General features: G+C 62.3%; 2 protein-coding genes and 1 long non-coding RNA gene across 7 annotated transcripts; 1 reads left to right on the plus strand and 2 right to left on the minus strand.

Annotated features, from left to right (window-relative positions):
* Positions 1–882: 882 nt before the first annotated feature.
* Positions 883–7,685, minus strand: PGGHG (protein-glucosylgalactosylhydroxylysine glucosidase). Of its 5 annotated transcripts, none has more exons than XM_042959233.1 (14): positions 7,504–7,685; positions 6,568–6,851; positions 6,061–6,271; positions 5,550–5,985; positions 4,505–4,624; positions 3,939–4,070; positions 3,652–3,763; positions 3,337–3,409; positions 3,109–3,245; positions 2,850–2,983; positions 2,640–2,735; positions 2,365–2,462; positions 2,079–2,290; positions 883–1,986 (listed from the first exon to the last, which is right to left on the minus strand). In XM_042959233.1, exons 2-14 carry the CDS (start codon positions 6,824–6,826, stop codon positions 1,931–1,933), a joined length of 2,076 nt encoding a protein of 691 aa, XP_042815167.1. In that variant the 5' UTR covers positions 6,827–6,851; positions 7,504–7,685; the 3' UTR covers positions 883–1,930. The 5 variants fall into 5 exon arrangements, with proteins under 5 accessions (XP_042815167.1, XP_042815165.1, XP_042815168.1 ...); XM_042959231.1 differs by lacking the exon at positions 7,504–7,685 and adding an exon at positions 7,168–7,371; XM_042959234.1 differs by lacking the exon at positions 7,504–7,685 and adding an exon at positions 7,107–7,371.
* Positions 7,686–9,258: 1,573 nt separating this feature from the next.
* Positions 9,259–15,701, minus strand: NLRP6 (NLR family pyrin domain containing 6; the record flags this gene model as incomplete). The annotated part of the gene is made up of 7 exons (XM_042959651.1): positions 9,259–10,146; positions 10,618–10,785; positions 10,880–11,050; positions 12,188–12,280; positions 13,096–14,842; positions 15,099–15,137; positions 15,413–15,701. Coding segments are annotated over 7 exons (2,616 nt in total), but the record flags the coding sequence as incomplete, so codon positions are not given.
* Positions 15,702–15,720: 19 nt separating this feature from the next.
* Positions 15,721–17,600, plus strand: LOC122231421. Its single transcript, XR_006208661.1, has 3 exons — positions 15,721–15,851; positions 16,788–16,917; positions 17,345–17,600. It is a non-coding gene; the product is annotated as an uncharacterized LOC122231421 (long non-coding RNA).
* Positions 17,601–18,636: the final 1,036 nt, after the last annotated feature.

The raw sequence follows: 18,636 nt of genomic DNA on the forward strand, positions 1-18,636 counted from the left end.
ACAGGTTGGGAGTTGGCATCAGCTTGCATGTGGCCAGGTTGACGTCCCTAAGCATGGGATGGTCTGCTGTCCCCTTTGGTCATGGGGGAAGGTCACCAGCAGCCCTCCCTATCCCCAGACTGTCTCCTGGCGAGGCTGAGGGACCCTGACCGAGTTTAGGCAGTTGGCTGCCCCGGGGCCTTGACCAGCCATGCCAGCACATGGGTACTGTCACCCTGCCACGGCCCCCTCAGAGGGTCACCTCACTATGTGTACAGGGGACTGCATACATACATGGCTTACACACACAGGGCCACCTACCGCCCCACCTGATGTCTGCGCCCACATCTGGCTCCAGGGCCGCAAAGATCAGCATCTGCTCTGCTGGGACAGTCCCCAGCCACCCGACATCAGCAGATCCACTCTGGCCTTTGCCACACAGCCAGCAGTTGAGGGAGAGGCTGTGGGCAGCCAAGCGAGCCCCACCGAGGTGCTGGCTCTGTTCTCTGAGGTCACGTACCCTTGGGAATCAGCACTGCCGTGCGTGCAGCTCTACAGCCTGGAGGCCACGCTTCTTCCCATGTGCTGCTCCCTGCAGTAACCCAGAGATGAGCCTTGGGATCCCCGATGCCTCCAGCCACCCGCCTTCCCCCCCCTCCCTCACGTGGCTCTGTCCCTCACAGCTTGTCTGCCCTGTGTCTGCTTCTTGGAGAACCTGCACTAACTCTCCACCGAGAACAGAGAGCGCACAGGGGTTTGCCAGAGCGAAGTGAGCGTGAAGGGGAGTGGCTGGCCCAACTGCTTGCTCTAAGTGAGCAGGTCCCTGCGCCTCTCGATCCGACCCATCTATCATGCAGCCCTTGCTTCCAGAAGGAAGGAGCGTACCAGCTTCTGAGGGCAAAATTTCTCAGCACGCAACTTTAATTCCTCGGGCTCTCACCAAGACTGTGGTGGCAGATCTCATCTCACTCTTGAGAAATTCCCAAGGACCCAACGTGGGAGTGCCAGCTGGGGGGCTGAGGCCCCAGGGGGAGAGGCTGAACAGAGCCTCGGGCGATGGGCAGCCCGTCAGGACAGATGGGCCCAGGCCTGTGGCCTTGAAGCCATGCACACTTGGCCCCAGTTCTTCTGGCTGGTCAGAGGGAAGATGTGAGGTCTCGCTCTGCAGCCCATCCCCCTCTCTTCTTGGCTGAGGAAAGGCCTGTGATAGAGACCATCCAACCTCACCGAAGTGGCCCAGGGGCTGGAGCAGCCAAGGACTGAGGATGCGGAGGGTCCACGACAGCCTGAGAGCACCTCGACCCCACGGTGCCCGACCCCATCTGTCGGACACACCAGGTTCCTTTTTGGTCTGCAAATGAGAATCCTGAGGGATTCTGAAGGGGACTGAGCAATTCTGCCTCATGCCCCACCCCTGCCATCCCTCACACTGAGGCCTGCACCTGTCTCTGCCTCCTCGGCAGAGAGGAAGCCACACCCCCAACCCACCCTGAGGCATCCTGGGGAAGGGACAGGTGCGGCAGGTGTCAGCCACAAAGGCAGGCACAGTAGTGGCTGAGGGGGCCATTGGGGGAGGGGCTCAGGCTGGAGGCAGACCTTCTTAAACTTTGGGCCAACGAATTCAGACTTTCCCTGGAGCCTGTGAGCCTGACTGCTGGTTGGAGAATGGGCAGGAGGGAGGGACTCAGCCGACCAGGAGGGTGTTGATGAGGGTGCAGCCAGCTGGGGGCGCCCACAGAGGGAGTGGGCAGATGGGAGGACCCGAGACGTCCCTGAAGCCCTGATCAGTCAGGTGCAGTGGCCAAGACAGCGCCAGGGCAAGGGAACTGGTGGGGGTTGGAGGACCCAATGGTGTCCCACAGGGGGTCCTGTGGGTTCTGGGGCAGGTGTCTAATGTCTTCCAAAAATTCTCCTAGGAAACTCTTGGAGAACAACTTGCTGCCTCTGCTTCCTACGAGAGTGACCTCTGTATCCGTCCAGCTGAGGAGGGAAAGGAGACTTTGTACCCTGCAGGGGGAGGAGGGCATTTTGAATGGGGGGTTTCCCTGGGGAGGTGACGTGCTCTGCACCCTTGGGTGAGTCTGGGGGTGGCGGCCTACCTGGGAGCAGGGGGAGTCGAGTGTGTGATGGCCACAGCTCAGCCTCCAGCAGGGGGGCCCAGGGCCCTGCCCGGGTTTTAACCTCGATCGTCACTGAGTCCTCGGAGAAGGAGAAGTCAAGCTTGTTCCCTTGGTAAGAGATGCCGTAGAGGCGAACCCCAGAGACCTCTGCCAGACACATGGGGTCGAAGGTCATGCCAGCCCCTGTGATCCTGGGGGGAGGGAAGAGTTTCATGAGGAGCGGGAAGGTAGGGGGCTTCGAATGTTCTGTCAGAGCCGCACTCACCTGAACCCCGTGAATCCGAAGAGTGCTGCCTGCAGGAAGCCCCCCATACCCGTCAGGAAGTTCACAGCGCCGGACCCATCTGCATTCTCTGTCCACACCTGCCCGTGGAAGGCAGTTGGTGCACTGACTCCCAGGACACGGGCGCCACGAGGCTGCTGCCCCTGTTCCAGAAGGGTCCTGACCCTGCGGTGACTCCCCTGTCCCAAGGCTGGGCTCCCACTCCTACCGCCAAGGGGCCCGGGTGGGAGGCAAGTGGGGTCAGCTTGTGAATTGACCTTGAAGGGCTCCGTGATGTTGGCAAAGCTCCTCTCCAGGAGGTCCTGCGCCCGCCGTGGCTCCTTCAGCTCCATCCAGCCCACCGCAAACATGCTCTGGGGCCAGAGGTCAGAGGTCAGAGAACACGCTGGGCTGAAGCCCACTGCGTGGGGAGGGAAGACAGAAGCTAGTGAGGACCGCCCCTCCCCCACACCCTGCAGTCTCCTTACCCAGGTCATGGCAGGGCCCTTTGGGGACGTCACGGCCTCATAAATCTCTAGGTTTTTCCTGCGGGTATGAGGACTCAAGTGGAAAGGGATGGGGTATCCCAGGAGCACGACATCTGCCTGCTTCACCTCCTCTCCTGTGGAGGGACAGGTGCTGCTCACGGGGAGACAAGCTGGTGGGGGCTGCTCAGTCAGGTTGGGGGCATCCAGTCCCGTGGAGGGGGTGGGGAAGGGGCCCCAAGGGAGCTCCAAGTACACTCACCAGGCTGGTACCCGTCAAACTCAGGGTGGAAGTTCCGCCTCGGGTCGAAGGGCACCTTGATCTTATCGGCCACCGCCAGCCATTCACTGGGGACAGGCTGAGCCAGGTCCTGGGCCAGGGCAGCCGCAAAGCGCAGGCTAGGGGTGGACGTAGGAAGGGGGGCTCTAGCCTTAGCCCTCCAGGCTGGCTCCCTGCACGTGGAACTTGGGCAGGGGTCTTGGGTCTGACCTGTTCTGGACCAGGACGTTGGTGTACGCCGAGTTGTCGACCCCCGGATGGTACTCGTCGGGGGGCATGACTCCTGGGCACACAAGTGCAAGGAGGTGCTCAGCGCAGGGTCTCGGGGATCTGCCCCCGATGCCGGCGGCCAGGGTGCGGTTGGCACCATCGGCGGCCAGAGATCACACGCTGAACTGAAGAGCATCCCCCTGGCCCACCAGTCTGTGGCCACCCACCCTCCCTGCCGTGGACATCCACGCCTCCCCTCCCCCATAAGCAACCCCTCCCCGTGACCGTCCCCCCCCAGCCCCGCCGTGCCCTCACCCTTCAGGTGGTACTTCTCCTCCTCAGGGCTCCACTCCACACGGCTACACCAAAACTCGGCCACGGCCCTGACGACGTCCCAGCCACCAGCCTCTCGGAAGAGCTGCAAGTCCTGGGAGAGCGGGAGAGGGTGGGACAGAGGCCACGCCATCCACGACTGTGGTCCTCGCTGGTCCCTGCATGTCTTGTCAGTGCCCACCCTTCTGAGTGCCCAGCAGTGAAGGCCTGGCTCCAGGCAGGAGGTCATGGCCACGTCAGGGGGCTGGTCATACGTGCTGACGCCTCACCTGGGTGGCGTGGTAGTAAAGCTGGAAAGCCAACACCACAGCTCCGTTTATATGAATTTCCTGGGTCCCATAAATGTCCTCCGGACACACCTCCAGACCAGAGCCCGCACTCTCCCAGGCAAACTTGGCTCCCTGAGGAGTTGGGGGGATGGAACAGACTTGACTGTTCTGGGCGTGGGGACACAGGGGTAGTCCACCATTCCCAATACTCAGCCTTCAGCCAAGGAGAACAGAGGGGGCACTGACTGTCTGGGTGCCCTCACGGGGGCCTGCAGGCTCTGAGTGCCCAGTGTGTGCCCCTATCATAGGCCAGGTGGCTTTGCCCAGTTTCCCTTTGTGCTGACCCTGGGCCAGGGCAGTAAGGGGACTCTAGGTGAGCCCCGGCCAGGCTGTTCTTGCTGCCTCTACGGCACAGGCTGAGGGGTGCTGTGAGCCTGTGTAAGAATCTGGGAAACCCAGCCCCACCCAGAGAGGAACCTGAGGTGAGGGGTGCAGGCCTAGGAGGGATGTGGGGACCTCAGGCCCTTCAGGGGGCCCTGTAGGGTGGGCACCCAGGTCCCCCTCACCTGGTAGCCCAGCCTCCGGGCATTGTCTAGGGCCCCACCCAGCGTCCGGATGCGGTACTCCAGGAGGGCCCTGGCGGCCTCTGGGTGGAACATCAGGATATTTGGGAACATCCAGAGATCCTGTGAGCACAGCCAAGGGCCCCTGGTTCAGGAGCTCTCGCTCCCTTCTCTCTCCCGTCTGCCCACACTCTGCCCTGGCCAGAGTCAGCACTGCTCCATGCCGCCTCTCCAGCAGCCCCTCTGTCTCCTTCCGGCTTCTTCCTCTGCTGCCCACCCTGGCTCCATCCTGGGCCATCCACACCTGCCCATCCCACGGCCCAGTCTCCAGGCCGAACGCTCCCCAGGCCCGGTCCCCGGCGCAGCACTTCCCCTCCCCAGCAGGCCTCTGGGTCTGCCCTGGAGCTCAGGCCAGAATCTGGGCAGGGGCAGCCTGGATGGGAGCCTGCTCTGTGGCTCACTAGCTGCCTGACCTAGTGAGTGACTCAGCTTCTCTAAGCCTCACCAGAGTGGGCCACAGCATTGGCTGCTGAGGGGTTAGCACCCTGGGTCCCTCCCGTGCCCAACGTCCGCCAAGTCCCAGCCTCTCCTGGCTCCCACTCCTGTCTGAGGCCTCACCCTCTTCTACCCATGCTCCACTCGGCAGCTAGACTACACCTCTGTCAGTGTCACTCCCAAGTTAAAGTCTCCATGGCTCCTGTAGCACCGCCACCCCCCACCCCCCCGCCCCCCGCCCTGCAACTGCTCCTCTTGCCGTGGTGAGAGCCCCTGTTGCCCTGGCCAGATGGCACACACCCTCTGAGCTCTGGTGTTTGTACCTTCTGGTCCCTCTGCCCGAATCACTCTTTTCCACCAAAGTCCTGTACGTCCCACCTCCTCCAGGAAGGCTCCCCTTCTGCCCTGGCCTCTGTGCCTCTCCAGTCACAGTCCCCATCCCAGGTAGGGCAGAGACAGCAGCCACGCCTGTGCCCGCAGCCACGGGATCCCCCGCACCCATGTGCTGCCCCACCTGTGCATGCTGTGTGTTGGGAGGTAGAACAGTACATACCTGGTCCCAGAAGACATGGCCCCAGTAGCATTCCTCTCGGCTCCCATTGGACAGGCCCCCAGGGCTGAGGCCATGGCTGGCGTACCCTGGGGCCCCCGGCTGGGGCAGCGCACTGAGCAGGTAATAGAGGGCACCACGCAGGGCCTGGCGCAGAGGTAGGGGCCCCACCACGTCCAGGCCACAGCCAGCCCAGAGCTGGGCCCAGGCCTGGGCGTGGGCAGGGTACAGAGCGGCCCCCGCCTGCAGCTGCAGGGCCTCCGTGAGGCAGGCTTGGGCCTCCGCCTGGCTGCCGCCCACCACGGTCAGGAACTCCCAGGTCCGGTCTTCTTCGCTTTCCCCGAGGGTCAGGGCTGGGGGCACTGGTGTCCATAGCATGTGTACCTCCTGCTGCGGCCCCCCAGGTTGCTCTGGGGTGAGTGTGTGGCCACAAAGGTACCTGCAAGAGTGCGGCCACGTCTAAGGGACCAGCTCCCTCCTCGGTCTACCTGGCCAGCCCTGACGGCCTCCTCACCGGGCTCCCTGGAAGTCAGGACCCAGATGCAGGTGAAGGTCCGGGCTTTCTGGGGAGAAGGTCGACTGCAGCAGCACCGTAATGGGCCGGCTCTCCCCGGCCACGCGGGTGATGGACACACTGAAAGCCAGGACGTGAGGCAGCGTGCGATGGGCGTAGAGGCGCTGGGAGGCCCGGAAGCTGGGGCCCTCTAGAGTGTGCAGAAAGGAGCCTGGGGAGGGGCAGAGGGGATCAGGGCAACTCACACGCCCCACTTAGGACCCCCGAGGACAGTTACCAAGCTACCAGCCCCTCGGCAAGGTGGATCCGCCCTCTGAGCCCCAGCTGCCCCATCTGGGAAGCTACAGGTGCACAGAGGGCCCCACGCGCCAGTGCCAGCCAGGTCGGGAGGCCGGCAGGGCTGACTTCTCTGTGAGCCAGCATCCTGAGTTAGGAGGTGCTGGGATGGGACTGCTGTTGGTTGCCGCACTCACCTCGGGTGTGGGGGAGCGGGACAGTGGTGGCTACCTGTATTAGTGTCCAGGGCAAAGGTCTCGGTCAGCTGATTTCCGGTCTCTGCAGGGGCCTCCAGCTGGACGTTGAGGGGACTAGGCAGAATGGCCCGGTGTGTGTCCCCACAAGCCCCATTGTACACGCCGCTCACATGCAGCGTGTCATGATACACACGCGTGCCCAAGTATGTGTTGGTCACGGTGGCCAAGAGCCGGGGGTCACCGGGCAGAGAATGGGCACTGAATATGGTGGGGTCCTCGCTGGCATCCTCCATGGAAAGGCTTGCTCAGCAGATTGGCCTGGAAAAGGGGGAGTCAGGGGCCCCCACAATTGGCCGGCCTTGTTCCCTCTTCTGACTGTAAACCCCCAGGCACCCGCTGGAACTTGGCAGATGCCTCCCAGAGCTGGTGGGAGGGGTGTGGGCCACCCGCACTCAGCCCTGATTTTCCATAGCCCTTACTTTTGAGCCACCCCTGGAAACACCTCCAACCCTGAGAGACGCTCTAACCCCTGATGCTGATCTCCAGAGACCCAGTGAGTCCCCAGATTCCCACCTTCAGACCTCAATTCGAACCCTTCCAGCTCTCTCCAAGCCGCGCCCCCACAAGCCCAGACCTGTTAGTGGGGAGCTCGGAGGCCTCAGTCTTCCGGACCTGGGGGAGGGGCGCCGTCGCCGGGCGGGGAAGCGGCCCGAGCTCCGCGGAGCGGGCTGGGGAGGAGGGTCTCTGGGCCACACCGCAGCCGGCGTGTCCCCAGGCCCCAGCTCGCTCGGCGCCGCCCCTTCCAGGCCGGAGGGAGAAGTCGCAGGCGCCGCCGTCTCGGCCGGAAGGCCCCGCGGTCCCCGCCCCCGGGGCCCCAGGGCGGAGCAGCCGGTGTGCCGACCCGGTGCCCCCGGCGCGCCGGCGGGCCTCCCGGGGAAGCCGCGCGGGCCCGCACAGTTTGAACCCTGACCTCAAGGACGCGTGGAGGGACGGCTGTGAGAGGGGCAGGGGCCTCTGGTGTGCGATCGCCCCTCGCCGGCCGCGGCTTCCTCCCTCCCGGGTCTCCCCTTCCGGGGAGTGGCGCGGGTGGTCCTCCTCCCGCAGAAGTCCTTCTCTTCGCTCGCTCCGGCGCTACCTCATGCCCTGCCCAGCCCGTCGTACCCCCAGTCTGCATCCCCCGCCCGGGCCCTCTAAGGCGGCTGGGCCACGGGTTTGTCTCCTAGCCTCTCTGGCCCCGCGCCTGACCCAGATGTCTGTGCTCGACCCCTGGGCCCAGCAGGAGATACTCAGAGCCAACGTGTGCCTGGAAGTCTGCTCTTCCTGTGGCCTCCCCCAGTGTCGGCGACGGGGACTCCACCTGTCCGGGTGCTCAGGCCCCCGTGGTCCACCCTCTCCACTTCTGCCCACAAATCCTACTGTTCTCCACTTTCACGGCTTGTCAGCTCCATCATCCCCACTGCCACCCGGCCACCTCTGAGAGCAAGCCCTCCTCTTGGATGGACAGTGCACACGCCCTACTTATGCTCCGCCCTATATAGCCCTTGATGACACAGCCACAGCCACCCTGAGAGCGCCTTCTGCTCAGAAGCCTGCAATGGTGCCCGCCCCCACCCAGAGGGCAGGCCAGCTAGCATCCCTGACCACCTGCTCCCCACCGGCCCCCCTCACACCTCTGCTAGGACACTGCTGCCACTGTGGCTTCCTTGCTGCCTCTGCAACAGTCCAAGCATGTGCCCTGTTATGGACTGAATGTTTGTGTGCCCCCAGATCATCCATTGAAATCTAATTCCCAGTGCGACCATTTTGGAAGTGGGGCCTCGGGGAGGTTATTAGATCAAGAGCTGTCAAGAGTGGGATTAGAGCCCTTATGGGCAAAGGCCGGAGACCTAGCCCGCTCTTTCCACCATGTGGGGACACAGCAAGAGGAGAGCGCTCTGCAGAGGGGAGGAGGGTCCTCGTCAGACACTGGGTTGACTGGCACCTTGGCCTTGGACATCCCAGCCTCCGGAGAAATGAATTTCTGTGTTTGGGAGGCCCCCCGGTTTGTGGTGTTCTCTTCCAGCAGCCTGAGTTGGCCAAGACACTCCTCTTCATGGCTTTCGTACTGTTCCTTTGCCGGGAACACTTTCCTTCGAGGTACCCTCAGGGCTTGATGCCTCACTTCCGTCCTGTCCTGTCCTGTCCTGTCCGTAAGAGATCCCTCCCTTGTAACGGGAAACCCTTGGCTCCACGGTCTCCTCCCCCTTTGCCCTGCTTTGCTTTCCTCCAAGCATTTGTTGGTGGCATTTGTTGGTGGCCGTCTATACCTGTTTACTATCTGTCTTCCCGCCAGTTTCAGGAAGGCAGGGATTTTTGTCTGTTTTGTGGAATGAATGACTGGACTTGAACTATGATTATGGAAGGAAATTTCCCCCTAGAAGTGAAGGGGCTGACTCCCATGCTTCTTTCCCACCTGGACTGGGGTCCCAGGAGCTGGCTTAGCCCTGCACCGTTGAGCAGAGAAGACCTGAAGATTCAGGGCCTGTCTGCTTCTCGCCCTGTCCATCAAAGACAGGCCTCACCTCAGAGCTCCCTGTAGTAGGCTGTAGCCCTGAGTCTCAGTTTCCTCATCTGGGAAATGGGGAACACAACCCCACCCCACACAGATGGATTGGGGACCAAAGGAAAGATTGTGAGCACCTGTTAGGATGCTTGGCCGCATGCAACACAAATCAACACCAAAGAATCCAAAGGAGAATGTATTATCAGCACATGGACGTGGGGACAGGCTGCTTGCTGCCCCTTCCACCACAGCTCCTACCTGGAGTCCAGTCTGCTGTGGTCTCCCCCCTCCCCTGGTCTCCATCTCTGAAGACCTAGGCAGTAAATGGACACCACTGGGCTGGCACCACACAGCCTCGGGGATGGCTTCACTTCCGATGCCAAGACCCAAGTTCCTGGGGAGGAATAGTGACCTGCCTGCCTTTGGTCAGGGGTCAGCCTCTGCTTGATCCCTTGTGGCCAGGGGCAGAGTCGTGGGGCTGTGAGGCCCACAGTGCAGATGGGGATGGGATCGGTGAAGGAGTTGCTCTGCACTGAGCACACCAGGTCAAGGCCAATACGTGGCAGAGACTTGATGACTGGGAGCTGTCAGCGTTATTGTTGCTGGGGGTATCTGCAGGGTGATGGCTAGGGGGCCCCAGGAGAGGTAGGTGGGTGGAGCAGCTGGTGGGGGGGTTGGGGTAAGAGGGCTCCCTGGGGGTAGAGAACAGAGACAGAACCTGTGCCCAGGGTATGGGGGGAGAGGCATGTCCTGGGACACCTGTCCCTGACCAGGTAAGGGACCATGTGTGTCCTTGCCTCTCACCTGCCTGCCCAGGGCCCCTCAGATTCAAAAGGGCTGCCCAGAGCAGAGAGCAGCATCCTCCTGCCCTTGGGATGAGGACATCTATTCCACAGGGCTGACTAGAGTCCTCCCCCTGGCATTCAGGGCCTCAGAGGACACAGGTGAATCCCGTGGGAGGCTTAGGGGTGACTTTCCAGCAGTGGGTGTGTGATGACCAGACCTGGCTTTGCCTTCTTCACCTCCCGCAGCTCCTGCAGTGACTGTGCGCTCAGCTTCACAGAGGTCAGACTGCAGCCATGTGTACAGGACAGAAGTGGGAGTCGGTTGGGGAAGCTGAGGTCAGGGCTGGGGGGACAGTGACAGGAGAGCAGTGTGGGGGCAGCGACGGGGCTGTTAGCCTGGGCTGTGCCAAAGGCACGCAGTGACAGAGGTGGTTAGTCGGGGGTGTCAGAGGTTGGGGAAAGAGGTTAGGCGGTGGGGGCCAGAGCCCTTGGGGGAGTAAAAAGGTGTTGGGATCGTTGGCCCAGACTTGCCATGGGCCCCAGATGACAGATGGACATTTGGTCTGGCAAAATGGTTGAAGCCGAGGGCTGGGGCTGGGACTTTTTGGAGCATGGGTCTCCAGGGGCTGGGTTGGAGTGTGGTCACTCGGGGAGCCCCGGGAGGAGTTACTCTTCAGGGTCTAGGGGACGTCCCCAGGCACCCAGCCCAATCGTTGAGAGGCTGAGTCCCCATCCCCCTTTCTGCCCCTGTGTCTACCTGAGGGTCTGTAGGCGGCATCCTGACTGCTGTAGGACTCTACACAGGTAGGTTACCATGGGTTCCGGCAGCTGGCAGTCACTTAGATCCAGGGTGGTCAACGTGGAGCTCTGGCTGAGCGCGCCGATGAGGTAATGAAGCGCCTCCTGGAGGGTGGGCTGCTGCACCCTGGGGGGGGACGGCCACCCTCAGAGGCTACTGCCAACCGCTCCCCTACCGTACCGTGTCCCTCCCCCTCGCCCCCACCAGGCCAGGCCCTCACCTGAGCTTCTGCACCCGGCACTGGGGCCAGGCCAGGCCCTCACTCAGCACCCGCAGGCCGGCCTCGCTGAGCCCGTTTTGCAGGAGGCCCAGCTCAGTCAGGGCGGGGGCCGCCCGCAGGGCCTCAGAGAGGTCTCGGCAGACAGAGTCAGACAGTTTGCAGCGGCACAGCCTGTGGTCAAGAGCACATGTGTCTGTCTTCAGTCCCCTCGGCCGCTTTACTGTCCCCACCTCTGCAAACTGCCCGCTCCTTGGGCGGCTGAGGCTCTGTCTGGAGAGGCGCTGGCTCGACAGGAAGTTTCCCCTGTCCTTTGTTACCCACCACACGTGTCCCTGGGGAGCCTCGGCCACATGTGCCTGTGCATGCTGGACTGCACTCCACTTTTCCTCAGGGCACTATTCTCTACCAGCCGTTGGATGAGCCAATGCGGATCTTACTGTCAGCGTGTTTAACTGCACGCAGCTGAGCATCGGGTTAAGGTGGCCATGGTTTATTCATCCAGCTGGTCCCTAACAATGGGCAAGTGGGTGTTGTTTCCACCTTTGCTGCCATTATAAATACTGCTGTGATGAACACCACGCATTCAGTTTAGCGGCAGCATTGATGGGCCAAACGCGCCGATCACCTCCTTGGCTCCCAATGTTTATCTTCGGGTTGCTGGAACATCATACCAAGCGAGGTGACCGTGTCACCGTGGCCATAGGCTGTGCCCCTCTCACTGTGCCCCACCAGTACTGGCTCCTACAATTTCTCTTACCTTCTGCTTACTTGGTGATAAGGTCACATACTCAGTGTTGGGCACCCACTGCTACATTAACTCTCATACCAACCCTCTGAGGCGGAACCTTCCGTTCCATAGAGGAGGAAACAAGTTCAGACAGACTGACTTGCCCAAGGGCTCGGAGGCAGGCAGCCTGGACTTCAGAGCCTGTGCCCTCAACACCTCCCTCCACTGCTTGTAAGAGCCCAGAGGAACTGCCCATCACTTCCCAGTAGCAACTAGTAGCCTTCCTTCAGAAGGAAAATTTATTCTGGTCTTCTTTACCTTCCCACCTCCAGAACACTCAGCAGCACCATGCTTCGCACTCTAACGGGGCCAAACCCTCCTTCCTAGCCCCGGGCCACACCGCCTCCTCGCTCCTCTGCGCTACGTGGGCAGAGCCCATTGGCCCCAGCACAGGACGCCAGAGGCCACAGGCTCTCAGCCTGTCCCCTCTGCCATGTCCAGACAGGGCTACCCCTCTGCCCCTGCCCAGAGTACCCTGCTCTGCATCCCTCCAGGGGGGCCGTGGGGGCCTGGTCACTCACGTCAGGCTGCTCAGACCGCAGTGTTGGTCAGTCATGGCCTCAAAGAGCGAACGCAGTGGAGAGGCCTGGGTTTTTTTCACGGTGGCTTGTGAACTGCCAGGAGAGAGAGCAAGGTGAAGCCCACTTGTCCCCTTCCAGTCCCCACCTCTTTCCTGTGGCCCTGAGTGTCAGAGCTGCCTCCGCTCTCCACCTCAAGCTGAGCCGGGACCCCTCCGCCCTCTTTGCTCCAAACCCAGAGTGAAACCACTCATCTGTGGCCCCGTGCAGCTCCCGCTGAAGCAGTCTGCCTGAGTCCAGTGGGGGGCATGTCACCCACATCCCCTGTGGGTCTGTATTGCACCTGCAGTGGGCGTCCCCAGCCCCAGCCCATCAACGTCCTGACATTCATTATTTCCACAGATGCGGAGCTCTGGGTCAAGTGCTGGGTTGGAGTTAAGCACACAGAAGACTTAGCCCTGAAGGAGCTCAGGGTCTGGCGAAGGGTAGACATCATGGCATACGGTGGTCGGTGGGGCACTTCTGGGGCCAAAGGGGTCCCAGGCCAGCTGAGGGAGGCTGGGAAAGCATTGAGGATAGGCAGCCAACAGAGTGTTCTGGGTGCACGACACAGCAGGTGCAAAAGCTCAGGGCACAGCCGGAGTGGAGTATTCCATGCTAGGAGGTTTGCCCTGGATGTGGATGGCTGGGGGTTGGCATGGCAGGACAGGCGGGGGAAGATGGACCATAGGGAGCCGCCTTGCAAGGGGGTGGGCATGACCAGCCCCGAAGTCCTGCTCTCCTCTGGGGGGACAGGCTTCCCCTGCTCAGACGGAGACTCGCGGGTGCACTGGCACACGCGCCCCCCTGCCCCCGCCCCGCCCCCTCCCCCAGGGCCTGGGAACCAGGACAGTCTTGCCCTGTAGACTCACGAGCTGCCGCCCAGGCTGCCGTGCAGTCGTTTCATCAGGTTCTTCTTCTTTTTCTTCTCGTGTGTGGGGGCCAGTCCACAGCTAACCAGCCGCAGGGCCTGCCCCTCGGGGCAGCACCTTATGCAGTAGCTCAGGACCACCACATCCATGCGGCTCAAGCACACCCGCTCCAGCGCCAGCTCAGGGAGGCCACGCAGGGCCTGGCTCACAAAGGCGCCCTCCTGAGTCTCGTACAGGCAGTACAGCAGCTCCAGCGCGTAGTTGAGCTCGCCCTCCTCCTCTTCCAGCTCCTCCCTGCCCTCCGGCGCTTCCGTCTCTTGGGTCCCCTCCGGTGCCGCCCTCTGGTGGCCCTGGTCCTGCACCCACCGCAGGACGTCCTGCTTCACGCGCTCTGAAACCACGCAGCCGAAGTGGCGCTCGATGTCGCGCATCCGCTCTGTGTTCAGCAGCCCGAAGAGGAAGCGCGTGGTGAGCGCGAGGTGGCCGCGCAGCTCGGCGTTGCCCCGCAGAAGCGCCCCGACGCTGTCAGCCGGTGCCCGGTCTCCCTTGTCATCCAGCAGGTAGGACAGCGCGGCGAAGAATTCCTGGAAGCTCTGGTCCATGAACTGGTAGGTGACCTCGGTCTCCAGCACGCCCGGCAGCTCTTTCTTGCTGAGAAACAGCCTCTGGATTTTAGAGCCGCGAAGTTGCAGTCTTTCCAGGTCCTTCTCGGCGAACTGCGCCCTGTGCCCGAGGAGGCCTTCGCGGGCCAGGCGGCACAGCTTCCGCAGCTCGCCCTGCACCTGGGGCCCGTCGGCGGCGGGCGCCGAGCTCAGGAAGCTGGCGACGAAGAACAGGTACACGGACGTGGTGGTCTTGGAGGTGCGCGACAGGTCCTGGCCGAGGTCGAGCTGCTGGCGCAGAACCGTGCACACGATCCAGCACACGAAGGGCACGAAGCACAGCGCGAACAGCGTCTCGTTCTCCTTCACCGAGCGGTAGGCCTGCTCCGCCAGCCACTCCTCCCGGAAGAACTTGTGGAAGTACTTCTTCTTGTCTTTGTCGGAGAAGCCGCACACCTCGGCGCACTGCGGCGAGCACAGGCGGCTCTGCAGCCTCCCGGGGGCCGTGGCGCGGGCGGTCACCAGCAGGCGGGCCCCGGGCAGCAGCGTCTTGCCCATCAGCCCGCTCAGCACCCGCGCGCCCTCCGCCTCCTCGAAGGGGTCGGTGCAGGGCGCCGCGTCGGCGGGCGCGGGCGGGGGCAGCTCGTCCGCGCCGTCCAGGATGAAGAGCAGGCGCTCGGCGCGGGCGAGCATGAGCCGCACGGGGGCGCTGCGTCCCGGGCACTGGTCGAGGATCAGGCCGGCCAGGCTGCACGTGCCCGGGCGCTCCAGCAGCTCGCGGCAGGGCAGGAAGAAGGCGAAGTCCACCTGGCCGTGGTACAGCTTGCCCGCCGCCCAGTCGTACAGGATTTTCTTGGCCGCCATGGTCTTGCCGATGCCCGCCGGGCCCTGCAGCAGCACCGTCAGAGGCCGCTGGCCCTCTCCGTCGCGGCCGAACAGGCGGTTGAAGGTGTGCGTGTCGGAGCGCCGCGCGCGCTGTGTCTCCCGCTCGTCCGCGGGCCCCAGCGCCCCGTCCACCGACGCGGCGCCTTCGCGCGCGATGAGCAGTTTGGTGAAGCGCTTGTTGATCTTCACGGAGCGCGCGTTCCTCTCCTTCACCTTGGCATGCTGCTGCAGGACGTGCTCTCTGTACTTCTTCTTGTACTCTGGCGGCGGGGGGGGGGGGGTGGCCTGTCAGCTGACCCTCGCCCGCCGCCCCAACCCCCTGGGCTCAGGTCTCAGCGCCCCCCCCCCTCCTCCCCCCAGCCAGCCTTGCCACACAACTCTCCCCCGGGACCGGCCGTCGGGAATCTCTGAGCGGTGTAAAGGACCCTCGTGCTGCAAACCTGGGGGTCACCCCCCCAACCCCGCCCCCGCCCGCCGACAGCTTGGGTCTTGTGCTTCCCGCCGACAGAGACCTACCGGACACGGAGAGCAGCGAGGAGGAGCTGGGGCCGAGCCCTGGAAGGGAGAGCTGTGGTGAGGCCCTGCCGAATGTGCAGGGGGCTGGGGAGGGGGGGCGCAGTAGGGAGTTGGGGCTACCCCTCAAGAGCGCCCCGGATCCGAGCCCTGGGGCCCCTGGATGTGTGGGTGGCGTGCTCTCGGGCGCGGGGGAGGGGGGCGCGCCGGGACTTTTCTGGGGAAGCGGGAAGGATGGCGGCCGAGGCCCAGACTCTGCCTCCGGCGGGAGCGAACGGAGGCGCGGGGACCCTGGCGACCCTCCACCCCGCGCTCACGCTTCAGCCGGTCCTCCTTGAGCTGCTCCGCCACGTCGCGGATGTCAGCCCTCTTCAGAGTCTTTCGGGTCACGTCCAGCGCAGGCTCCGGCCCGTAGAATTGGATCAGCTCCTCCGCGAGGTTCAGCGCGTCCGCGCCCTCCAGCCGCCCCCACGGGATGCTGCGGCCGTCCTGCGGCGTGTCCCGCAGCTTGTGGCGGAAGCGCTTCAGGTGCTCCTGGCTCAGGTTCTCGAGCGCGCGGTGGAGCAGCTCTCGGGCTGTGGCTGCACGGAACTCCGCGCTGGGCGCGGTCGGGCGGGGTCAGCACGTCTGCGGCAACGGTGATCCCGGCCTTGCCCCGCCGCCCCCCACAGCCTCGGCCCGGGCGTCGGGGCACCCACGACGGGCAAAGGCTCAGATGAGCCCCCATCTCCCCAGCTGACTCCAGGCCAACGTTTGGTAGCACCCAGCCGGGAGAGAAGTTCTTCCCTCCCAGGACCTCGGTCGGGGGCGGGGGCGGGGGGGGGGGCAGTGTGGGGGCGGGCGGTGCTCTGCCCCAAGGCTTTGCCTCTGACGGCGCTGCCCCTGGTTGTGATAGAGGTCACTGGGGGCAGGCGCTGGCCACCGCTGACCCAAGCGCTGGGGGACCGCCTTCCCGCCCTGCACCCTCCTTCCTGTGTTCTTCCACACACCTGGCCAGGCCGGCTCAAAAGCCTAAGATGAGGGTGCCTACAAGGGCCTGTGCTCTGCCCTTTCCTCCCTTCTTTCCCTTCCCTTCCTTGGGAGCCTGGGCGGAGAGCCACACTCACCACCCACACCGCCCACTCTGCGAGCCTGAGTTCCCCATCACACCCATCTCACTGCACCCTTTGGTGGCCCAGGCTGGGCACCTTGCACCAGGGGCCGAGTCTGAGTCCCTGGTGGGGAACAGACACCAAGGGTGCCTTCTGTGTGAATAGAGTCCCTAGAATCCTGAGCCTGGGAGATACTGGGGGAAAGCTGTGGATCAGCTGTGTGAAGCCCCAGGGAGTGGGCAGAATGAGGTGAGGCCCCCACAGGCTGGGGCCAGCCGCTTCCCATGTGACCACCCTGAAAGCCAGCACTCACCCGGACTGGAAGTCCTCTGGCTGGTCCATGGAGTCTGGTCCTTAGGACTGGCACTTAGGGGCAGGTGTGGGGATCAGAGAGGTTATCTATCTCTCCCTAGGTTGATTAGAGCCGTGTTCTAGGGGAGCTGTCCAGCCCCACCCATGCCCCAGACCCGAGTGGCCTAGCTCAGGCAGCGCCCAGATGTCAGTCCACCAGTCACCAAGCTCCCAGACTCGGCACTGGACGCACTCCCCCTTTAAGAGTTCTGCGTGCTGACCTTTGATTTTCCTCTAATCCTTGTTTCAGTTGGTGTTCTCTGAGAACCCATAGGGCGTGGCAGTGAGGCACAGCTGTGAGCAGGTACCTGCAGAGCAGGGTGGATGGTGTGAAGAAAGGGGCTGGCTCAGAACTAGGCCTTCAGCTTGAAGGCCTCAAGGTAGGTTAAATTCTGAAGGCAGGAGTGAGGAAGGGCTTCTTAGATAGAAGGGACACTGGGAACGAGGGAGGGACTTGCACAATGTTATCGGAAAGGAAGCTGTCACGGGGGAAAGGGAAGAGTTGTGTGGCTTCCCAAACCTGGCTTGAGCAGGCTGATGGGAAGAGGTTTGGAGGTGAGGAGTGTGTGTGTGTGTGTGTGTGTGTCTGGGTCTGTCTATGTGGCCACTTTATACTGTGTTTGAGTGAATGTATCTGTGGTCAGCTGTGGTCAGCTGAATAACAGGCCCCAAAGATATCAGGCCGTAACCCCTGGAATCTGTGAAGGTCCCCTCACGTGCCAAAAGCAGCTTTGCAGATGGAACTCGGGGGCTAGAGACGGGACGATCGTCCTGGGTTACCCAGGTGGGCTGTAAATGTCATCTCAGGTGTCACACGATAGAGGCGGAGGGAGATTTGGCCCAGGAGAAGGCAACGTGACTGTGAAGCAAGATGCTAGACTGCTGGCTTGGACGTCGGAGGAAGACGCCATGAGCCTAGGAGCGCCAGGAACAGAGCACTGGAGGCTGGAAATGCGAGGTGAGGACACACCCTCTAGAGCCTCCACAGGGAGTGTGGCTGAACCAACACAGGGAACTCAGCCCAGTGACACTGATTTTGGACTTCTGAACTCTGGAGCTGTGAGAGAATAAATGTGTGTTGTTTTAAGCCACCAACTTTGTGGTATCTTGTTAGAGCAGTCATAGAAAATGAACACAGTATCTCTCTGAGCATTTCTGTGAAACTGTCTGCAAGAACAGGTGTTCTGGAATATTCACTGCCTTCCACCCATTGTTTGTAATTAAAAAAAATGTTTAATGTTTATTTATTTCTGGTGGGGGGGGGAGAGAGAGAGAGGCAGAGGGCAAGTGGAGGAGGGTAGAGAGAGAGACAGAATCTGAAACAGGCTCCAGGCTCTGAGCTGTCAGCACAGAGCCTGACGCAGGGCTCGAACTCAAGAACCACAAGATCATGACCTGAGTCGAAGTCAGACACGTAACCAACCAAGCCACGCTTTAAAATTTTTTTTTTTAATGTTTATTTGCCGTAAGCCATCCCTGTGTTCAGTCCTGCTTCCACAGGAGCCTTGAGAGCTGCTCCCTGGGGAGAGAGCCCAGAGTCCTGGGAGCCTCTATTGCCCTGCCCCCTCCACCAGGAGGGGACCCACAGAGGCGCCCATTTAGCCCTAACTTTTTTGTTGTTGTTGTTGTCTATTTAAGACAAATAGATCCCACGTCTCCATGAGGAGGGCTCAGGCTTTCAGAGGTATGGATCTGTTTAGCCACACTCACACCTTCCCCAGGTAACCCCCTCCCTCTCTTCTACTCCCTGAATTCCCCCCTTGACTGCCCTCCACACCAGGCAGCTGCCTGGGCAGGGCAAGGTTGGCAGCAGAGAGGCTGGAGGGGCTGCCGCCAGCACACGACGGTGGCACTTTGTGCTTTTAAAGGATGTTTGTGAACATGAATACATCTCACTGTTCCCACAGAGCCAGAGAGGTGGGGCCAGTGTCCAGGCTTTCTGTGTTGAAGCAGCCTCAACCGGGTCCAGCCCAAAGCAGGGACAAGACCCTCACTCCGGACCATGGTGTGGGTAACACCCAGCAAAGCAGAGGAGTGGACTGGGTCTCCTGGGGGGCAGGGTCCTGGGAACAAGCCCTTAGCAGAGTTCGGCCTCAGCT

This window comes from Panthera tigris, chromosome D1 (assembly GCF_018350195.1).
Source record: "Panthera tigris isolate Pti1 chromosome D1, P.tigris_Pti1_mat1.1, whole genome shotgun sequence".
NCBI lineage: Eukaryota > Metazoa > Chordata > Mammalia > Carnivora > Felidae > Panthera > Panthera tigris.